Source organism: Sceloporus occidentalis, unplaced genomic scaffold (genome assembly GCF_023333645.1).
Source record: "Sceloporus occidentalis isolate IW3139 unplaced genomic scaffold, rSceOcc1.0.p SCAF_1, whole genome shotgun sequence".
NCBI lineage: Eukaryota > Metazoa > Chordata > Lepidosauria > Squamata > Phrynosomatidae > Sceloporus > Sceloporus occidentalis.
Window position 1 is genome coordinate 126,123,447 of NW_028316981.1, and position 15,118 is coordinate 126,138,564.

General features: G+C 38.7%; 1 protein-coding gene across 7 annotated transcripts in view; it reads right to left on the reverse strand.

The window, feature by feature from the left end:
- Positions 1-15,118, reverse strand: part of MAP2K4 (mitogen-activated protein kinase kinase 4) — a 67,844-nt gene that overhangs the window by 5,164 nt on the left and 47,562 nt on the right. For all 7 annotated transcript variants that reach the window (XM_089534561.1, XM_089534526.1, XM_089534517.1 and 4 more), the window contains 6 exons: positions 10,476-10,595; positions 7,834-7,953; positions 7,420-7,471; positions 5,445-5,572; positions 3,231-3,308; positions 1,230-1,378 (listed from right to left, as the gene is read on the reverse strand). In XM_089534561.1, coding sequence (XP_089390687.1) covers positions 1,230-1,378; positions 3,231-3,308; positions 5,445-5,572; positions 7,420-7,471; positions 7,834-7,953; positions 10,476-10,595 — 647 coding nt within the window. The remainder of the gene's footprint in view (positions 1-1,229; positions 1,379-3,230; positions 3,309-5,444; positions 5,573-7,419; positions 7,472-7,833; positions 7,954-10,475; positions 10,596-15,118) is intronic.

Below are 15,118 nucleotides of genomic sequence, written 5' to 3' on the forward strand. Positions count from 1 at the left end.
CATATCAGAATCCATTATTTTGGCACCAAAATCAGTCCTCGACTTATACACGAGGTTAATTTGCGGTTGAATATATATGGTAATTAATAAACTCAAAAGCCCAAGTGCATTTAACAAAACCAAGAATAAATTCATTAACTGCATTAATCATTAATTACAACTGCAACAACAAAACCAGGTGAAAGCAAATCCACACTGTGGCTCTCTTTGGACTAACATACTCTAAGCCAAGACAGATATAGGTCTGAGTTAACCATAAATCCCCATCACATCAAAACCAGGAGATTATGGTTAGTGGCTTCACACAAGGGAGAACAAGAAGCCATCGTTGGTAGGTGCTTTGTCTTTCTTGGGACAAGGCATTAACTATCATTTCTGTTTTGAATGCAATAGGAAACAGTGATGAAATGCAGCTTCCTGGCTTTTTCCCTTGCTCAGAAAAATATAAGAATAAAGTGTACATAGTCTTGGTTTATTAAGCTAGGACTTGATTATTCAAACATGGCCTATAGTACTTTTGAACCATGATGTGAAAAGACAAGCACAAGTTTTCATGCTAGGCCTAAAGTAGCTATTGCTTCTATAAGTTTATAAAACATCGGTTACATGACTAGTGTCCCTAAAAACAATTCCATTCTGATTTCTGGGTTTGCCCAGCCTTATTCTTGTGGTCTTTTCCATAAGAAATAAAGACCTCTTTAAATGACTCTCATAGTCTGAGCCTGTCACTTATAAAACCCATACTTTTAAATTTGAGATTGCTCTAAGTTCTTGTTGTTATTTTGATTTTACAGTTTTATTTCTATTTTGTGTCTGAACTGTTGGGTTTATGTTTATATACTGTAAAAATACCAAATGCTATAGGCTATATTTCAGAAGAAGGAACTGGCAAAATCATCTCTTAGTATTCCTTGCCCAAGGAAAATTCCTTGCCTAAGGCATCTTGGAGGAGCTTGCTGTCATAGAGATGGATATAAATTTTGTAAGTAAAATGAATTAGGTATTAATGTAAGGCCTGCACATCACTCTGTACTGTATGCTAGTTTTCTCCAGCTCACATGTATTGCCTGTTCCATTGCCAGGCAGAGAGGAAATTCATACTTCCTCCAGCAACACAGCAGTTCTCTGGTGTTGCTACCATGTGCAAGACACCCGGCAACATGGTGGGGAGTCCCAATCTATACTACTAGCTTGAACTAGTGCCCAGGCCCAGAATAAGGCATACTCACCACAAGTTGACAAAGTTGATAAAACTTTGGGAGAATTCCCGTTCGTCTGAGTTACTCAGCTGTGGTGGATCTCCTTTGACTACTTGTGTCAGCTGATCAAATACACTATTCCATTTGGGATAGGGAAACCGCCCTGTGGCCAGCTCATACTGCACCAAAGAGGCAAGAAAAATAAGGGCTCAATTAGCCAAGATAAAGCTCACAGAGAGTTAAGCTCGAAATGCAGTGCTCAGATGTTATAGCCATTCAAGAAAGTTGCTGAAGAAATGACTTCCTATAGGTATATTCCCAAGTAATATATCTTTTGAAAGAATACCCTTGGATGTTACAGGTTGTGATGACAACACATAGCTTACATCATGAGTATTGCAGTAATATTGCTGGTGGTTTTTTTACTGGTTTGCTGACATTTCAGTTGTTTCTGTACTGCTTTTCAATTTTCTAAAACATCATTAGATATTCATTTAATGAAAACGTGGGATATACATCTTTAAAAAAATAATCCAAGATACAACTGAAGCCATTGCAGTTCACTTCAAGTGTGCAACAGGGGACCTAAATGACCTTGTAGTACTGCAGGGAGAGTCTTCATAATGAAGTTGGTCCCTGAGAATGGCAGCTTTCCAATGACTTCCTTTTCTTTCTGAGACCCATCATTGCTCACCCCAACATCTAGGTGGAAAAAAGAACTAGTTCCTAGTTTCACTACAAATACTTCCTGCTCTCCTTACTTCAAAGGACTGAAGAAGGCAGAAAAATCCACCCAGCTATTTACATCTATGCAGCAAATACCAGCAACAAGCACAGGTCACACTTCTGACTCCATTCACATGGTATGGACATGAGCAAACACAGATCTCACTACAGATCCTATGTCACCCTTCTCTTAGATACATACATATGTATCTTCCCAAAACTGAAAAGAGAAATGACAGGTGATTTAGCTGTCTCTACTATGTTGCTTTTCCCAGAATCCTAGGCTGCTCTATAGTACATGCTGGGAGTAGAAGAATATAGAACAGTGATGGCTAACCTTTTAGGGACTGAGTGTCCAAACTAAAAGTCCTTTTGGTATTGGGTGTTACCTGGTGCCAGGGGCGGGATGTCCAGGGGGAACAGGACTTCCTGGGTGGGACTTCTTCCCCTTGCCACCCAGGCCTTCAGCTGCCTCTCTGGAGGCAGCTGAACACCTGGGGGAAAGAGGGAGGAAGAAGAGGAAGAGGCATGCACCTGTTCCTCCTCTTCCCCTGCCCCCTCTGGCCTTCAGCTGCCTCTGGAGCTGTTCCTCCTCTTCCTCACCCTCTGTATGCCACAAAAAAATGGCTTCATGTGCCATCTCTGGCATGCGTGCCATAGGTTCACCACCACGGATATAGAATATGCTGAGTAGAAGCAGAAGGCATTCTGGGGAAATGGTGACAGATATGGTAGCTGAAATCCTGTCTGCCTGGCACTGTACTACTGCTTCCTTCAGTGCCACTGCCAATCATCTCTGCGGGCTGCTACTACTGCATGTTACCACTGTTGCAGCCACCACACCTCACATCATGATCACTAGCAAAGTGGTGGTGTTAGGGGGAGGGAGGCTGTGAGGTATCACCATTTCCTTCAATCAGGATCTGACTCTGAGTGATCACAACAGAGGACAGGTATGGCCTTTTCCACTTATGCTAAACTACTTCTCTGAGTGGACCAAACCTAGGAGGGCCAGGCATACAGTGTGTCTGTAGAAAGGGAAGAAACAGCTATGGCAAGATTTCCTAGCTTTTTTCAGGTTCAGTATGCACTGTTGCTCTCTAGTAAAATAGCCAAATCACTGCTCACATATTGGACGCATGGAAGCCAAAAACAGTGAAGCACAGAAGCAGGAAATATGCATTCAGGGAGGCTGTGCAAGCGTAGCTGTTCATAAGACCTTTGCTCCTGTATCTCCCAATTTCATATGAAGTTTTAAAGTTATGTCAGCAGTAGCATGGAAAGTCCTAAATGTTTCTTACTCACCAATGTAATCCCTAAGCTCCAGACATCAGAGCGCACATCGTATCCTTGCCTGGATGCACTGGGGTCTATCCTCTCTGGCTGAAATAAGACAACAAAACCAGTCATATATAGAGGAAGAATTATTTGATAATCAGACAGAGAAAAATTATGGTAAAATTATTTTTATATGTTAATACTGGAAATTAAATAAGATACCAAATGTAGAAGAATGGTTGATTAAATTTTATGATATAATGGAAACAGACTTGCTATCATGAAATTGAGGAAAAGCTCAAGTAAGGAGCAGTTAGAAGAATGGAAAAATTCTTATGTATATAGAGAGAAATTGGGGGGGGGGGATATAGCAACAAAAGGAATAGAGTTAGAATAAGCAAGATTGTTTGGATATATGACAACCTTGGTAGTGATAACTTAAATGCCATATATTTATTTTTTACCTTTGTATTATTTTACATTTAGTGTGTATTTGATGAAAGAAAAAACAGAGAGGTAAAATACTGTAAGGGTGGCTAATAGGGAAATATAAAGCTGAAGAGTAAGCATAAGAAAAGACATAAAGGAGATAATTGGTAAAGCAAAACAATGCAAGATATGTGGGAACTGGAAGACTTAGGAAATAACAAGTGGGAAGATTGTATGAGATAGTATGATGGAGAAGACAGACTGATTAAGAAGATTGTCTGGTTTATATTGTTCCATTAAAGAAATAGATATGTATGTAACTAAGTTTGTAATTAATGGAAACAAAAAAGGAAGGTATGTGTTTTAATTAACTTATTTGTTTGCTTGTTTAATGTGTTTGTTTGATTGAGCCTCTTAATTGAAATTGAAATAAAAATTACACTTGAAAAAATATAAAGAGAGGAAGAAGAAGAAACTGTAAGAGATGGGAGGGGAGCTGTTTGTCCCTTTTACAGGATATAACACTACTGCACGGCAGAATACACTCAAATCAGAAACCTGTAGCTGTTTAGCCCAGATTATGGGTTCTGTGTGGAATATACAAACCAATTTAGATACATCTGTGCGTATAATTATTTCCAGGAAAGACACTGGCAGGAGCCAGAGGATCTTAATTATTTTTCTGTAAAGCAACCATCCAAATGCCAGTGCTCTGGAAAAAAGATGCCTCTGAACATTGCATCAACACAAGGATGTGGCTATAAGGCAATAGGTGTGCATGCTCTCACATGCAATGCTACACCACATCGGTCTAACCTCATCAGTGTCTTCATGTGAGTCCCAATATGAATTTAGCTGCAGTCATTTCATCAATGGCATGGTCCAATCAGCAAGACTTTTCTCAGGTACTTCAAAATCCCTTCTGCCACTTTCAAATGAGGGGAGTGTCAGGAGTATGTTGCTCTCTACTTCTTGTCCTGGTGGTGATCTGGAAAGTCTCATTCTCTACAGCCAGCACAAAACCTAGCTCTGTGGAGTCAGGGTGCTCTGGGAGACTGTGGGCAGACGTCTGTTGCTGCACAATGCCAGCAGTTGTCTTTTTCTTTTCTGCAAGGTTGTGCACAGGGTGGCAAGAGAAGGCAGAGAAAATCTACCAGCTCCAAGCAGCCTATTTCTTCAATGTCTTACTTCTTTCTCAGTCACTCTGTCTACAGATTCTTTCCTCCTCCTGCTGAACACTAACCAGTATAGTTATATCAGCGTAACACACCAAAACATTTCAGGCACATGTGTGCTGCTGACTCATGCAATCTCCAAGACCTATAATACTGGATTGCAAGGAGACCCTTCAGAGCACTTCCAATCAGTTTGTGCAGGTGAGATGGCAATAGGTGGCAAGACATGGCAAGGCAAGGCAGGATGGAGGGAAACAGAAGAGGGGGCACAGGGAGGGCCAGTAATACTAGGAGTGATAAAGACTGGTGATGATAACAGCATCAGCAGCACTTCTGCCCCTGACTCAGGGAGCAAGAGAGCCTGCTCTACCCTGCATCTGTCCCATGTACAACACAGACATCAGGATGAGCAAATTCTAAGGATGTTGGGCTCCCTGCTTTGAGCACCCTTTGTCTCCTCTAATGTTGTCAACAGATCACTGCTTTGAATCTGACAATTAATGTTATCCAACTCTAGGATGGCTTAGAATTCTAGTACTGAACATTTTACTTTTGTCCACAACTGGAGTAGTGAATAACAGATTCCATTCCCTTTCTCACCTCCTCTATCACATGTAAATTTTTAAATCCCACTTACTGCCATGTAGGGTCGGCACCCAGCATCTCTGGTTTTGGCAATGGAGTCTACAAGTTGTCCACTGATGCCGAAATCACAGAGTTTAATATTTCCATTTCTATCCAGAAGAATATTGGAAGGTTTAATATCTGCAAAGAATGTGAACAAGCAGACAAACATCTAAGTAAGCTGCAAAGTTCTTCACTTTCAAACAGCTGAAAGTTACATAGCTACAAGAAACAAAATGAGGACTGAAGACATTATGTAACTTTAAACTTTCTTCCTCAACAGCATATTTTAACAATAGCTGCTTTTATCTTTATGACACTTAGGTCCAAAACACATTGCATAAGTAATTCAGTTTGAGACCTCTTTAACAGCGCTGGCTCAGTGCTCAGGGATCCTGGGAACTGTAGTTTACTGTGGCATCAGAGCTCTCTGACAGGTTGTCTGTCTCAAAAAAACTAGTTCCCAGAAACTTCTAGCATTGAGCCAGGGCAGTTAAAGCAGTCTGAAACTGGATTATTTCTGCAGTGTGTTTTGTACTTTAGGTTTCAGGGTCAGTTCCAAAATAAAAATCAAATTACATTATATTACACCAGAGACTGGTGACTGAATCTCCCATTATTATTTCAGGCTACAAAGCAGCCTAGCAGTGAAGTTGGATGATGTCCACATTCTTAGCAAGGGATATGCAACCTTTTCCACCTTGCTTTATTTCCTTCCACCATAGATGCCAGGAGCTGAACTGGACCACATGACCTGGCATGTTTATCAGTGCCAGTTCCATATTGAGACTTAAAAGAACTTACAAACATGTGCAGCCAGTCCATCAAAATGATTACATAGAAGATTAAATTGCTTAAATCACAAACATGTTCTGGATTATCTATGGGCTTTTTCCTGCTACTGGTTCTTAGAAACAGCTACATGATGTATAAGAGCCATTTCCCTATAGAAGTCTAACTGAGTTTTAAGTTCTGCAGGGGAGCACTTCTTCTTGACCTCACTACTTGCAAACAAAATCCAGTTTTTAAAAATATGATTTTTCCGCAGCTACTGTGAGATACAAAAAGGAATTTCAGATAAATATTTGGAATTCAACATTACTTAAACTTTTGTCAAACCTACTCTGCAATCCTGAGCTCATTCACAAGTCCTTCTGGATTCTGTGGAAGTACTCCACTGTTCAACCACAAGTACATTACTCAGGATAACTGGTAAGAATTTAAAACTGAAAAATAAACACTGTAAAAACAGTGGGTTGCATAGTAGCTTCTCTTCCACTAATGGAGGAGATCCTTTCATTCACAGAAGGAACCCTGATCCATTACAGGCTTCTTCTTCTTCTGGAGGAGTGGCAACTTCCCTTGTTTCATCCCTCCCCTCTGCAGCCCCATACTATTCCCGAGGATACAAGGAGCTGCCTCCTTTGCTCTGCTGCCAGAGCGAATATTCTATAAACAGATTTCCTCAAACAGGAGTGTTTGAATCCAATCCAACAACAACAATAATAATAACATCAACAATAAATCAAGAGACAAATACAACAGATTAAAAAAAACTAAAAGGAAGGGGACAGAACTCAAACTCTTTAACCCAGCATATCAATGCTTCTAATTAAGCAATGGAAGGCCCTCCTTATCCACGGATTTTTTATCCACAGATTCAAGCATCCATGGCTTGAAAACATTAAAAAAAAAGTATCAATTCCAAATAGCAAACCTTGGTTTTCCATTTAATTTAAGGGACAACATTTACTTTGCCATTATATTTAGTGGTACTTGAGCATCCACGGATTTTCTTATCCACGGGGATCCTGGAACCCAACCCCAGTGGATAACAAGGGCCCACTGTATTTTAAGCAGGCTACAATACAAAAGGGCAATGCTGCACAAGGAGAATATTTTTAATGAATTCTATGAAGAAGCCACATTGTGTGACCTATAATTTTAAGAGGAAGAGAAGTTATTTCTACAGGTAAAGCAAAACCTACCTCTGTGAATGATTTTCAAGTTTTCTTTTAAGTGGTTTAGTGCTTTCACAGTCTAGAAGAGAAGCAAAAGTTTTATGGAGGAAAATATATTTTAAAAGTCCTGTTCACACAATTCAAAATTAATAAACATTAAGATGCATCCCAGAAACTTATGAGGCAACAGGAAAGCATTCCTTCACACTTTTAATAGCAATAGCATGTTACAGGGTAGTTAATACAAACAAAAGGCAACAGAAAAGGTTGCTTGATTTTTCTTAATACTTCAATGGGCTTGAATAAACTATTTTAAAGTCTGTTTGTAGTTACATTTTAACAGCAACAAAACTAAATAAGTCAAATTAGCTCCTGTCTAGAACATGGATTAAAGAAGCAAGCAGAACTGTGCACAAAAAAGGCAGCAGAAAGAAAACTTACAGCTAAAGTGATTTTGCCTAGAATTTCTTCTGGAATAATGTGATCTAATGCACTATATACATATTTGTAAAATTTATCAAACGAGGTAGACATAAGCTCCATACAGATCCAACAGTCACCCTAAAAAATAAAAAGAAGAAAGGGTTTTTTATTAGTCAAATTTATGCAAAAATATGACAAGCACTTCTTCTGAGTTGTGATGGAAAAGGAAAGCAAGAAAAGTAATCTGACATAGAATACATAGGCACTGACATTTAGTATACAAATGTTTATGATCACACTTAACAATTGTTAATAACAATACATTCTGATTCCTCTTCTGTCAAGTAGCAATTGGTCTAAAAGACTGAAGTCAAAGGCTTTCACAGCTGGAATCCATAGTGATTTCATGTTGATCTCTGTGTTGGTCAGTTGTTGAATGGCAAGGCCTCAGGGTGTCTATTTAAATAATGACCAACTGTTTGCTGGGAAACCCACCTGACCCTGGGTGATTTTCATTTGCACTTGTTGGGACTTGATTTTGAAATTCTGAACCATGTCAACACCTATCACGTCAGAATGCACAGGGAAGCCATTGAAATCCACAAACATCTCGACACCGTCCGCAGGAAAGAAGAAATGCTTAAACTGAGTTTAGCTACCAGTCCTGAGAAACACCAAAATCAAGACCCAGCAAATGCAAATGAAAACCACCCAGGATCAGGGGGGTTTCTAAGCAGACAATGAATCATTAATTAAATAGATATCCTGAGGCCTTGCCATTGAACAATTGGCCAACAAAGAAATCAACATGTAAATCATTTCCTCTCAACCAAGGGTCACACAGTATATATATACCCCACTCACTCCCATGCCAGCATTCTCTGAAAAAGCTAGCCACAGATGCTGGCGAAACATCAGGAATAAACTCTTCCAGAACGCGGCCACATATCCCAAAAACCCCACAAAAATCAGTAGGTTTAAAACATTATTTTTGGTCACTCTCTACAGCAACTGCCTATTCGAAAATATAACTTACATTCATTTATAAATCATTTTATTGGAACATAGTACCAGATACTGATGCCAAGCCCACTGGTTTGTAGTTTCTTGGACCTTCCTTTCAAAGTGTGAAACCAACTTCCAACAACTACAGTAAGAACCTTGTCCTTCACAAGCTTTCAAACAAATAATCACTAATGGATTTTATTTTACCCTGTCAAAATCTTATAATGAGTCTTGTGTAAACAACTACACTTATGTTGCTTTATGGAGCAACTGACAAAATGAATTTCTGGATAGATTTACATACACAGAAAGTAGAAATGGATACAGATAAAAATAGGAAGCACTGGTTTCTTTGGACACTTACTAAGCTCCTTGATTAGAAGATTAGTAACAGTAAGGTTTTCTGAAATGAAACACTGCCCAGCACTAATCTGCTTATAATGTACTGTCACAACATGGCATAGGAAGAACATGTTAGAGGATATGTTCTTAGTTCATATTGGGTGATGGCATGGCTAAACAACCTTGGTCAATGCCATGTCCTAAAATATGAGAGACAATCCTCTGCAATAAGGTAACTTCACAGATGAAGTGGAAGATATATATATATATACCTCTCTCTACTATCTTACATAGGATAAAATGTATGTGGGAGGGAGGCTTCCTGACTGACTGACTAAATGGAACAATAGCTTCCCTGCTCCTAGCACAAAACACACTTTAATGCCACATTATGGTGTCTCTTCTGGAAATATTTTCCACATCATCTGGAAAGGAACATTTTATTAATGACCTTATTGCAGAGGACTGCTGGACAAGGAAGAAGAGAGAGGGGGAGATACACACACACACACACACACACACACACACACACACAGAGAGAGAGAGAGAGAGAGAGAGAGAGAGAGAGAGAGAGAGAGAACTATATATGCCATCTTGAGATCTTTGGAAGAAGGGAGTGCTTGACATGTGAAGTCATGAAAGTCAGGAAGCGAAAACCACTGCTGTAGAGCAGAAAACCATAATCAACTTTTTGACAAACTTTGAAATAACATGTATTCAAATATTATTTAGTTATTAAAATATTTATGCCCAACCCTATATTACAAGATATCAGAGCAGTCTACAAATAAAATCAATTTAAAAGGTTAAAACAATTTAAACAAATAACAAATCATTTAAACAGAGTAAAAACATATTAAACAATTTTGCACTTTAAAAGCAAGTTTAAAAGGTTAAAACAGTTGAAAACCATCTGCATCAACATTTTGGAATGAATCAGTTATGCCGCAAAGGCTTCAATAAACAGCCATGTTCTTACTTGACACTGAAATGAAGCCAGGGTGGCATCAACTGGGCTTCCAAGAGAACATTCCAAAACAAGGGAGAAGGTCTTGTCCTGCATGCTTGCCTAGTGCAGTGCATTGACTGCAACTATGGGACACAGAGGATCCACTATGTCTGTTTCACCATTCATGCAGGTACATACAGAGAGAAATAGGCACTGTGTAGCTTTCTTAAAGTCAGTGCTGGTGTATAGATACAATTTTCTTCATATGCATCTCTGTCATCTAGGACTCTTTAATTAATAAATTTCTTTATCCATAAAAATTCCTGGAATGTATTGATGAAATGATCAGTTACAAACTGACTACCTCTCTAAAGAGCGCTCCATAAAACTGAACAATATATGGACAGTCACTGCTTCGCATGACTACGTCCAAATCCATTAAAAGCTGCTTCTGTTCCTTTTCATCCACCGTTGACCGAATTCTCTGAAATAATAAAGGGAAAAGATATTGTCATCAACTAAGGACACAACAATAAGTAATTCCTAGACAGGTTTTCATGGTAACAACCAAATGTTCTTTACTGGAAGAAAATCCTAGCTTGCCAGTTTTCCTTATAACAAAACAAACAAACAAACAAACAAACAAACCAGTTGTTTAAAGTAATCATGCTGAAAACATACTAATTAGCAATTAGGCACAATTAATTCCTGAAAATGTAAGAACAACAAAGGAGAGTGATTAATATAAAATGTTATATTATATAGTATAATACAGCAATGCATGGCTAACAGTTTAGTGGGATATTATCTTTGAACAGTGGTCCCCAAGCTACGTCCTTTAAGAGATTTTGGATTTCAGCTCCCAGAAGCCTCAGCCATGTTGGCCAATAATCTCAGATTCTGGGAACTGAAGTCCAAAATCCTTTAAAGACCACTGTCCTAGAATGTAATTTTTTCATTTTTAATTCCCACACTATCTGGAAGAGAAAGAAACAGCACTATCCACTGGTTGACATAGAAATGGTAACTCAAAGACAGTGAAAATGACAAAGAGCATGCAGTCACTTGGAATAAATATTGACCCAAATGGGTGTGCTGAGGGTTGCCCATTATATGCTGCACCATGGGAAGAGAGCATCATGTAACTCATCAGTTACAAGCCACAAAACACTGCAGAGCTAAACACAATATTGGAAATGTGACCTTCAAGAGCTCAGTGGACTGACATTTTTAACATATTTTAATAACTCATCACTTTAATGGGATTGGGAATGAGATCCTGGTAAATACTGGACATCTTGAGTAATTTCTTTTGTAAAGTCAAGAAGGTTGAATATAGATATTTCCCATTAAGAAAAACAACTCCAATATACACATTTTAATTGCAATGTATCATCTAGATATCTGTTCTTCAGTGGTACACATGTTATGATTAGGAAAGTGTTTCCAAAACTCTGAGTGAAAAAAATGAAGGCACTGTCTACCTTTGTAGAGGAGGGGAGAGACTTTTTTTACCAAGTATGCAGCTTGTACTAGACAAGAAAGCTCTTAGTTGTTCTTATCTTGGCTGGCAGCACCCTCTGCAGTTAATCCTGTGTAACAAGCATTTTTTTAATCACTGCTATTTCATCCCTTCAACATTAACATTTTGGTTTAGATAGATAGATAGATAGATAGATAGATAGATAGATAGATAGATAGATCACTGTTTAGGCCCTTAGATAAAGAAAACTTTCTCTGTGTGAACAGCAGTTTTGCGAATCCTTCTTTAATGTTGTAAATAAATGAAATACAATGAAAATAAACAATAAAAATGATCATGCAGTTTCGCAAAGAAACGTCATACTATGGAGAGAAGGACATTGAGTTCTTCTTTGACTAAGCATAAAATTATTTCATACCAATATGTCATGGATTTTGTGACAGAATTGATGGTAGCAAAAACAATCTTTTTCCCTTTGTCATCTTAGGTGGTGGAACCATTATGCCATTTCCTGAACTATCTACAAGGGCTACATTGGCACTGCAGAAATAGCCCAGTTTGACACTGCTTTAATTGCCAAGGCTCAGTGCTATGGAATCCTGGAATTTGTAGCTTGTTGTGGCACCAGAATTCTCTGACAGAGAAGGCTTAATATCTCACAAAATTACAAGTTTCAGCATTCCACCACAATTAGCCATGGCAGTTAAAGCAGTATCAAACTGCATTATTTCTGCAATGCAGATGCAGCCAAGGACAGGAATACAGCTAGGTTTATTCATGTATAAAGACACTGTACTTAATAAATAAAGTGAGAGGAGCTCTGTTTGATGTCTCCTTACCAACTGAAGGTGTGCAAGGCTAAGTGCAAGTGCAACACTACAGGATAGCTGACATGTATCTATCTTATAGGAAAATGTACACACATCTAGAACAACTTGCTCCTGTTTACAGTGAACATACATCCTAAAGCATAATAATAATAATAATAATAATAATAATAATAATAATAATAATAATTTACTTATATCCCGCTCTTCAGCCAAGACTATCAGAGCAGCTTACAAATTGTTAATTAGACAAAGCATGGGATTATTATAAGAAATGACACCTGTTTCGGAGCAGCACCTACACATGGTAATATCCCATGCCACCTTTTAAGTGCAAAAATCAACTTCCTTGCTCAGAATATACTGGAGTAACAATACCCTTAGTGGAATGCTCTATTATGAATGAGTATTCATGTTATCATTACTATCTGATACTCCTTTCCCCACCTAGTACAGTGAGCCCTTGGTATCCACTGGGGGTTTGGTTCCAGGACCACCCCCTGAATACCAAAATGCATGGATGCTCAAGTCCTATTAAATATAATGACATATTCAAATGGTGTACCTTATACAAAATGTCAATATCAAGATTTACTTTTTTGAATGTATTTATTTAGAATATTTTCAAGCCATGGATATGGAGGGCTGACTTCGTTCTATTATCAAGGAACCTAACCGGTCTCTTTTTTTTGTGTTAATGGCTGCATTTTTTTCAGGTCATGTCCCTTGTTCTGTATCAGTGAAGAATTAACAAATGCTCAACCAACTGAAACCTACAAGCTGAAAGCTTCACCCTTCACTTTCACCATATAACTTGTATGATAACCAGCCATTCACAACAGTATAGCTCCTTATCTTGCAACACTGCTAACTCACAAGAGGAAGCTGCTGAGGAATTGCTGTAGGTACTTTGCAGTCACAAAGAAAAAAAATACAACACCACAACTGAGCAAACAGTTCAGGAGAGCAGGCTAAGAACTGGTTGGAAGCCATCTAACTATCACTCTATAGTACAATCTGCAGGGCAGATCTGAAACTACTTGTAAGCACCCTTCACTAACATGATCTTTTTCTTATCATTTCCCTTTCCCCATGTTGCTTTCTTGCCAATCACTCTCCACCCAAATTGATATTTTCAGCAAATAGCATCTCTAAATGCAAACATCTCCTTCACAGGATATTTTTCTGCCTCACAGTCTTTATCCAAAGACAAAAGAGACAGGGTGGCATTTCCCTAAGAGATGTGACCATCTCTAACCATCTCTAAGTACCGTACATTAATTTTCTTTTAAAAGCTTTTAATCTTGACTGTACTTGGCCCCAAGTATTTGTGTCACAAAAGCCCACACACTGCTATAGCAACAATGGCATGATCCTCTTAAGAATCTCAGTACTCTGATAGTTGAGAGAGAAAAATGTACTTTAAACTCTCCTACTACAGAACCATCCCTCTGAGCTACCTGAGAAAGTTACAACTGCAGACCTGGGAAGAGCTTGTATTGTTCTCTCTTTTAGTTACAGGATAAAAATACTCTGGGGAACAATATTCTATAGTCATTGTGAAGACACACCCAACTAAAGGTGGTGGCAGGTTTGGGTGTGCAACGCCGGTACCCTGGTGAGATCAAACTCTTTACCCAAAAAGGCTCTGAAGCTGAATGTAAAGTTCAAAAGAGGGGGAAGTTTAATTTAAAGGACAAAAATAAAGAGTTTTCTCCTCCCCAGCTCTAAATAAAAGATACTTTACAGTTTCAGCAATCTTCAGGGTGTCATCTTTCTGGGTCTGATGTTGGTTTGCTCTCCTCTCTCAATGGAGCTGGTGCAGGGTCTTTCAGCTCCTGAACTCCTTTATTTTCTTGCTGATGGTAACTAATTTGGCTAAATTGGTAACTAAAATGGCTACAGTACTTGGTAACTAAATTGGCTAAATTGGTAACTAAAATGGCTAAAGTGTAAGAAATGCCCTTTCCGGCTGTCTGGGCCTGTTTGCCACCAAAAGACAGCTCTCTCTGCTCACAGCAAAGACTGCTCCCCAACTAAAAACCTCTAGCTACAGCAGAGCATGCTGGGAAAGGGCAAACCAAACCTGGAAATAATGCAGGGGAATCCTACAGCTCCTCCCACAACTAATACAAAGAACTTTTCCTACACTAAACATACTATGGCCTGAACCAATGTGAAAGAAAATGCAGCGTGAGATTCAATCAGTCCTGGCAGGACATCACAGTCATCAATTAACTGCACATCTGTTTAATACAAGCAAGCGGTTCATTGTAAAACTATGGGTAATGTGGTAATGGTTCAAATAAGGAACTGCCTGAACACATCTACAGAAGTGATAATTCCAAGATATATCCAAACTATAATGAATTCCATCAATGTTTCTTGAGTGTTTAACCTGCTGCCAAAACCAACTGTAAATAGCATAGAGTTCCTCCCTCGACCTTTTAGAGTGTGTGTGTGTGTGTGTGTGTGTGTGTGAATAAATGAATTTCTTTATTGTTGTCAAGCCAGGGGTCCCCATCCTATATTTGTGTGTTTCCTTTTTTTCTGTCTAAGTATGGCACAGAATGAGATGAAAAAAGCTAGAGGAATATTGGAGTGAACGTGGAGTTGATTCTTTGATGTTAAGTGGAAAAGAAGGCCAGGTAGGAGTCACATGTAGAAAGAAGAATAACTGAAGCGAACTTCAAAGGA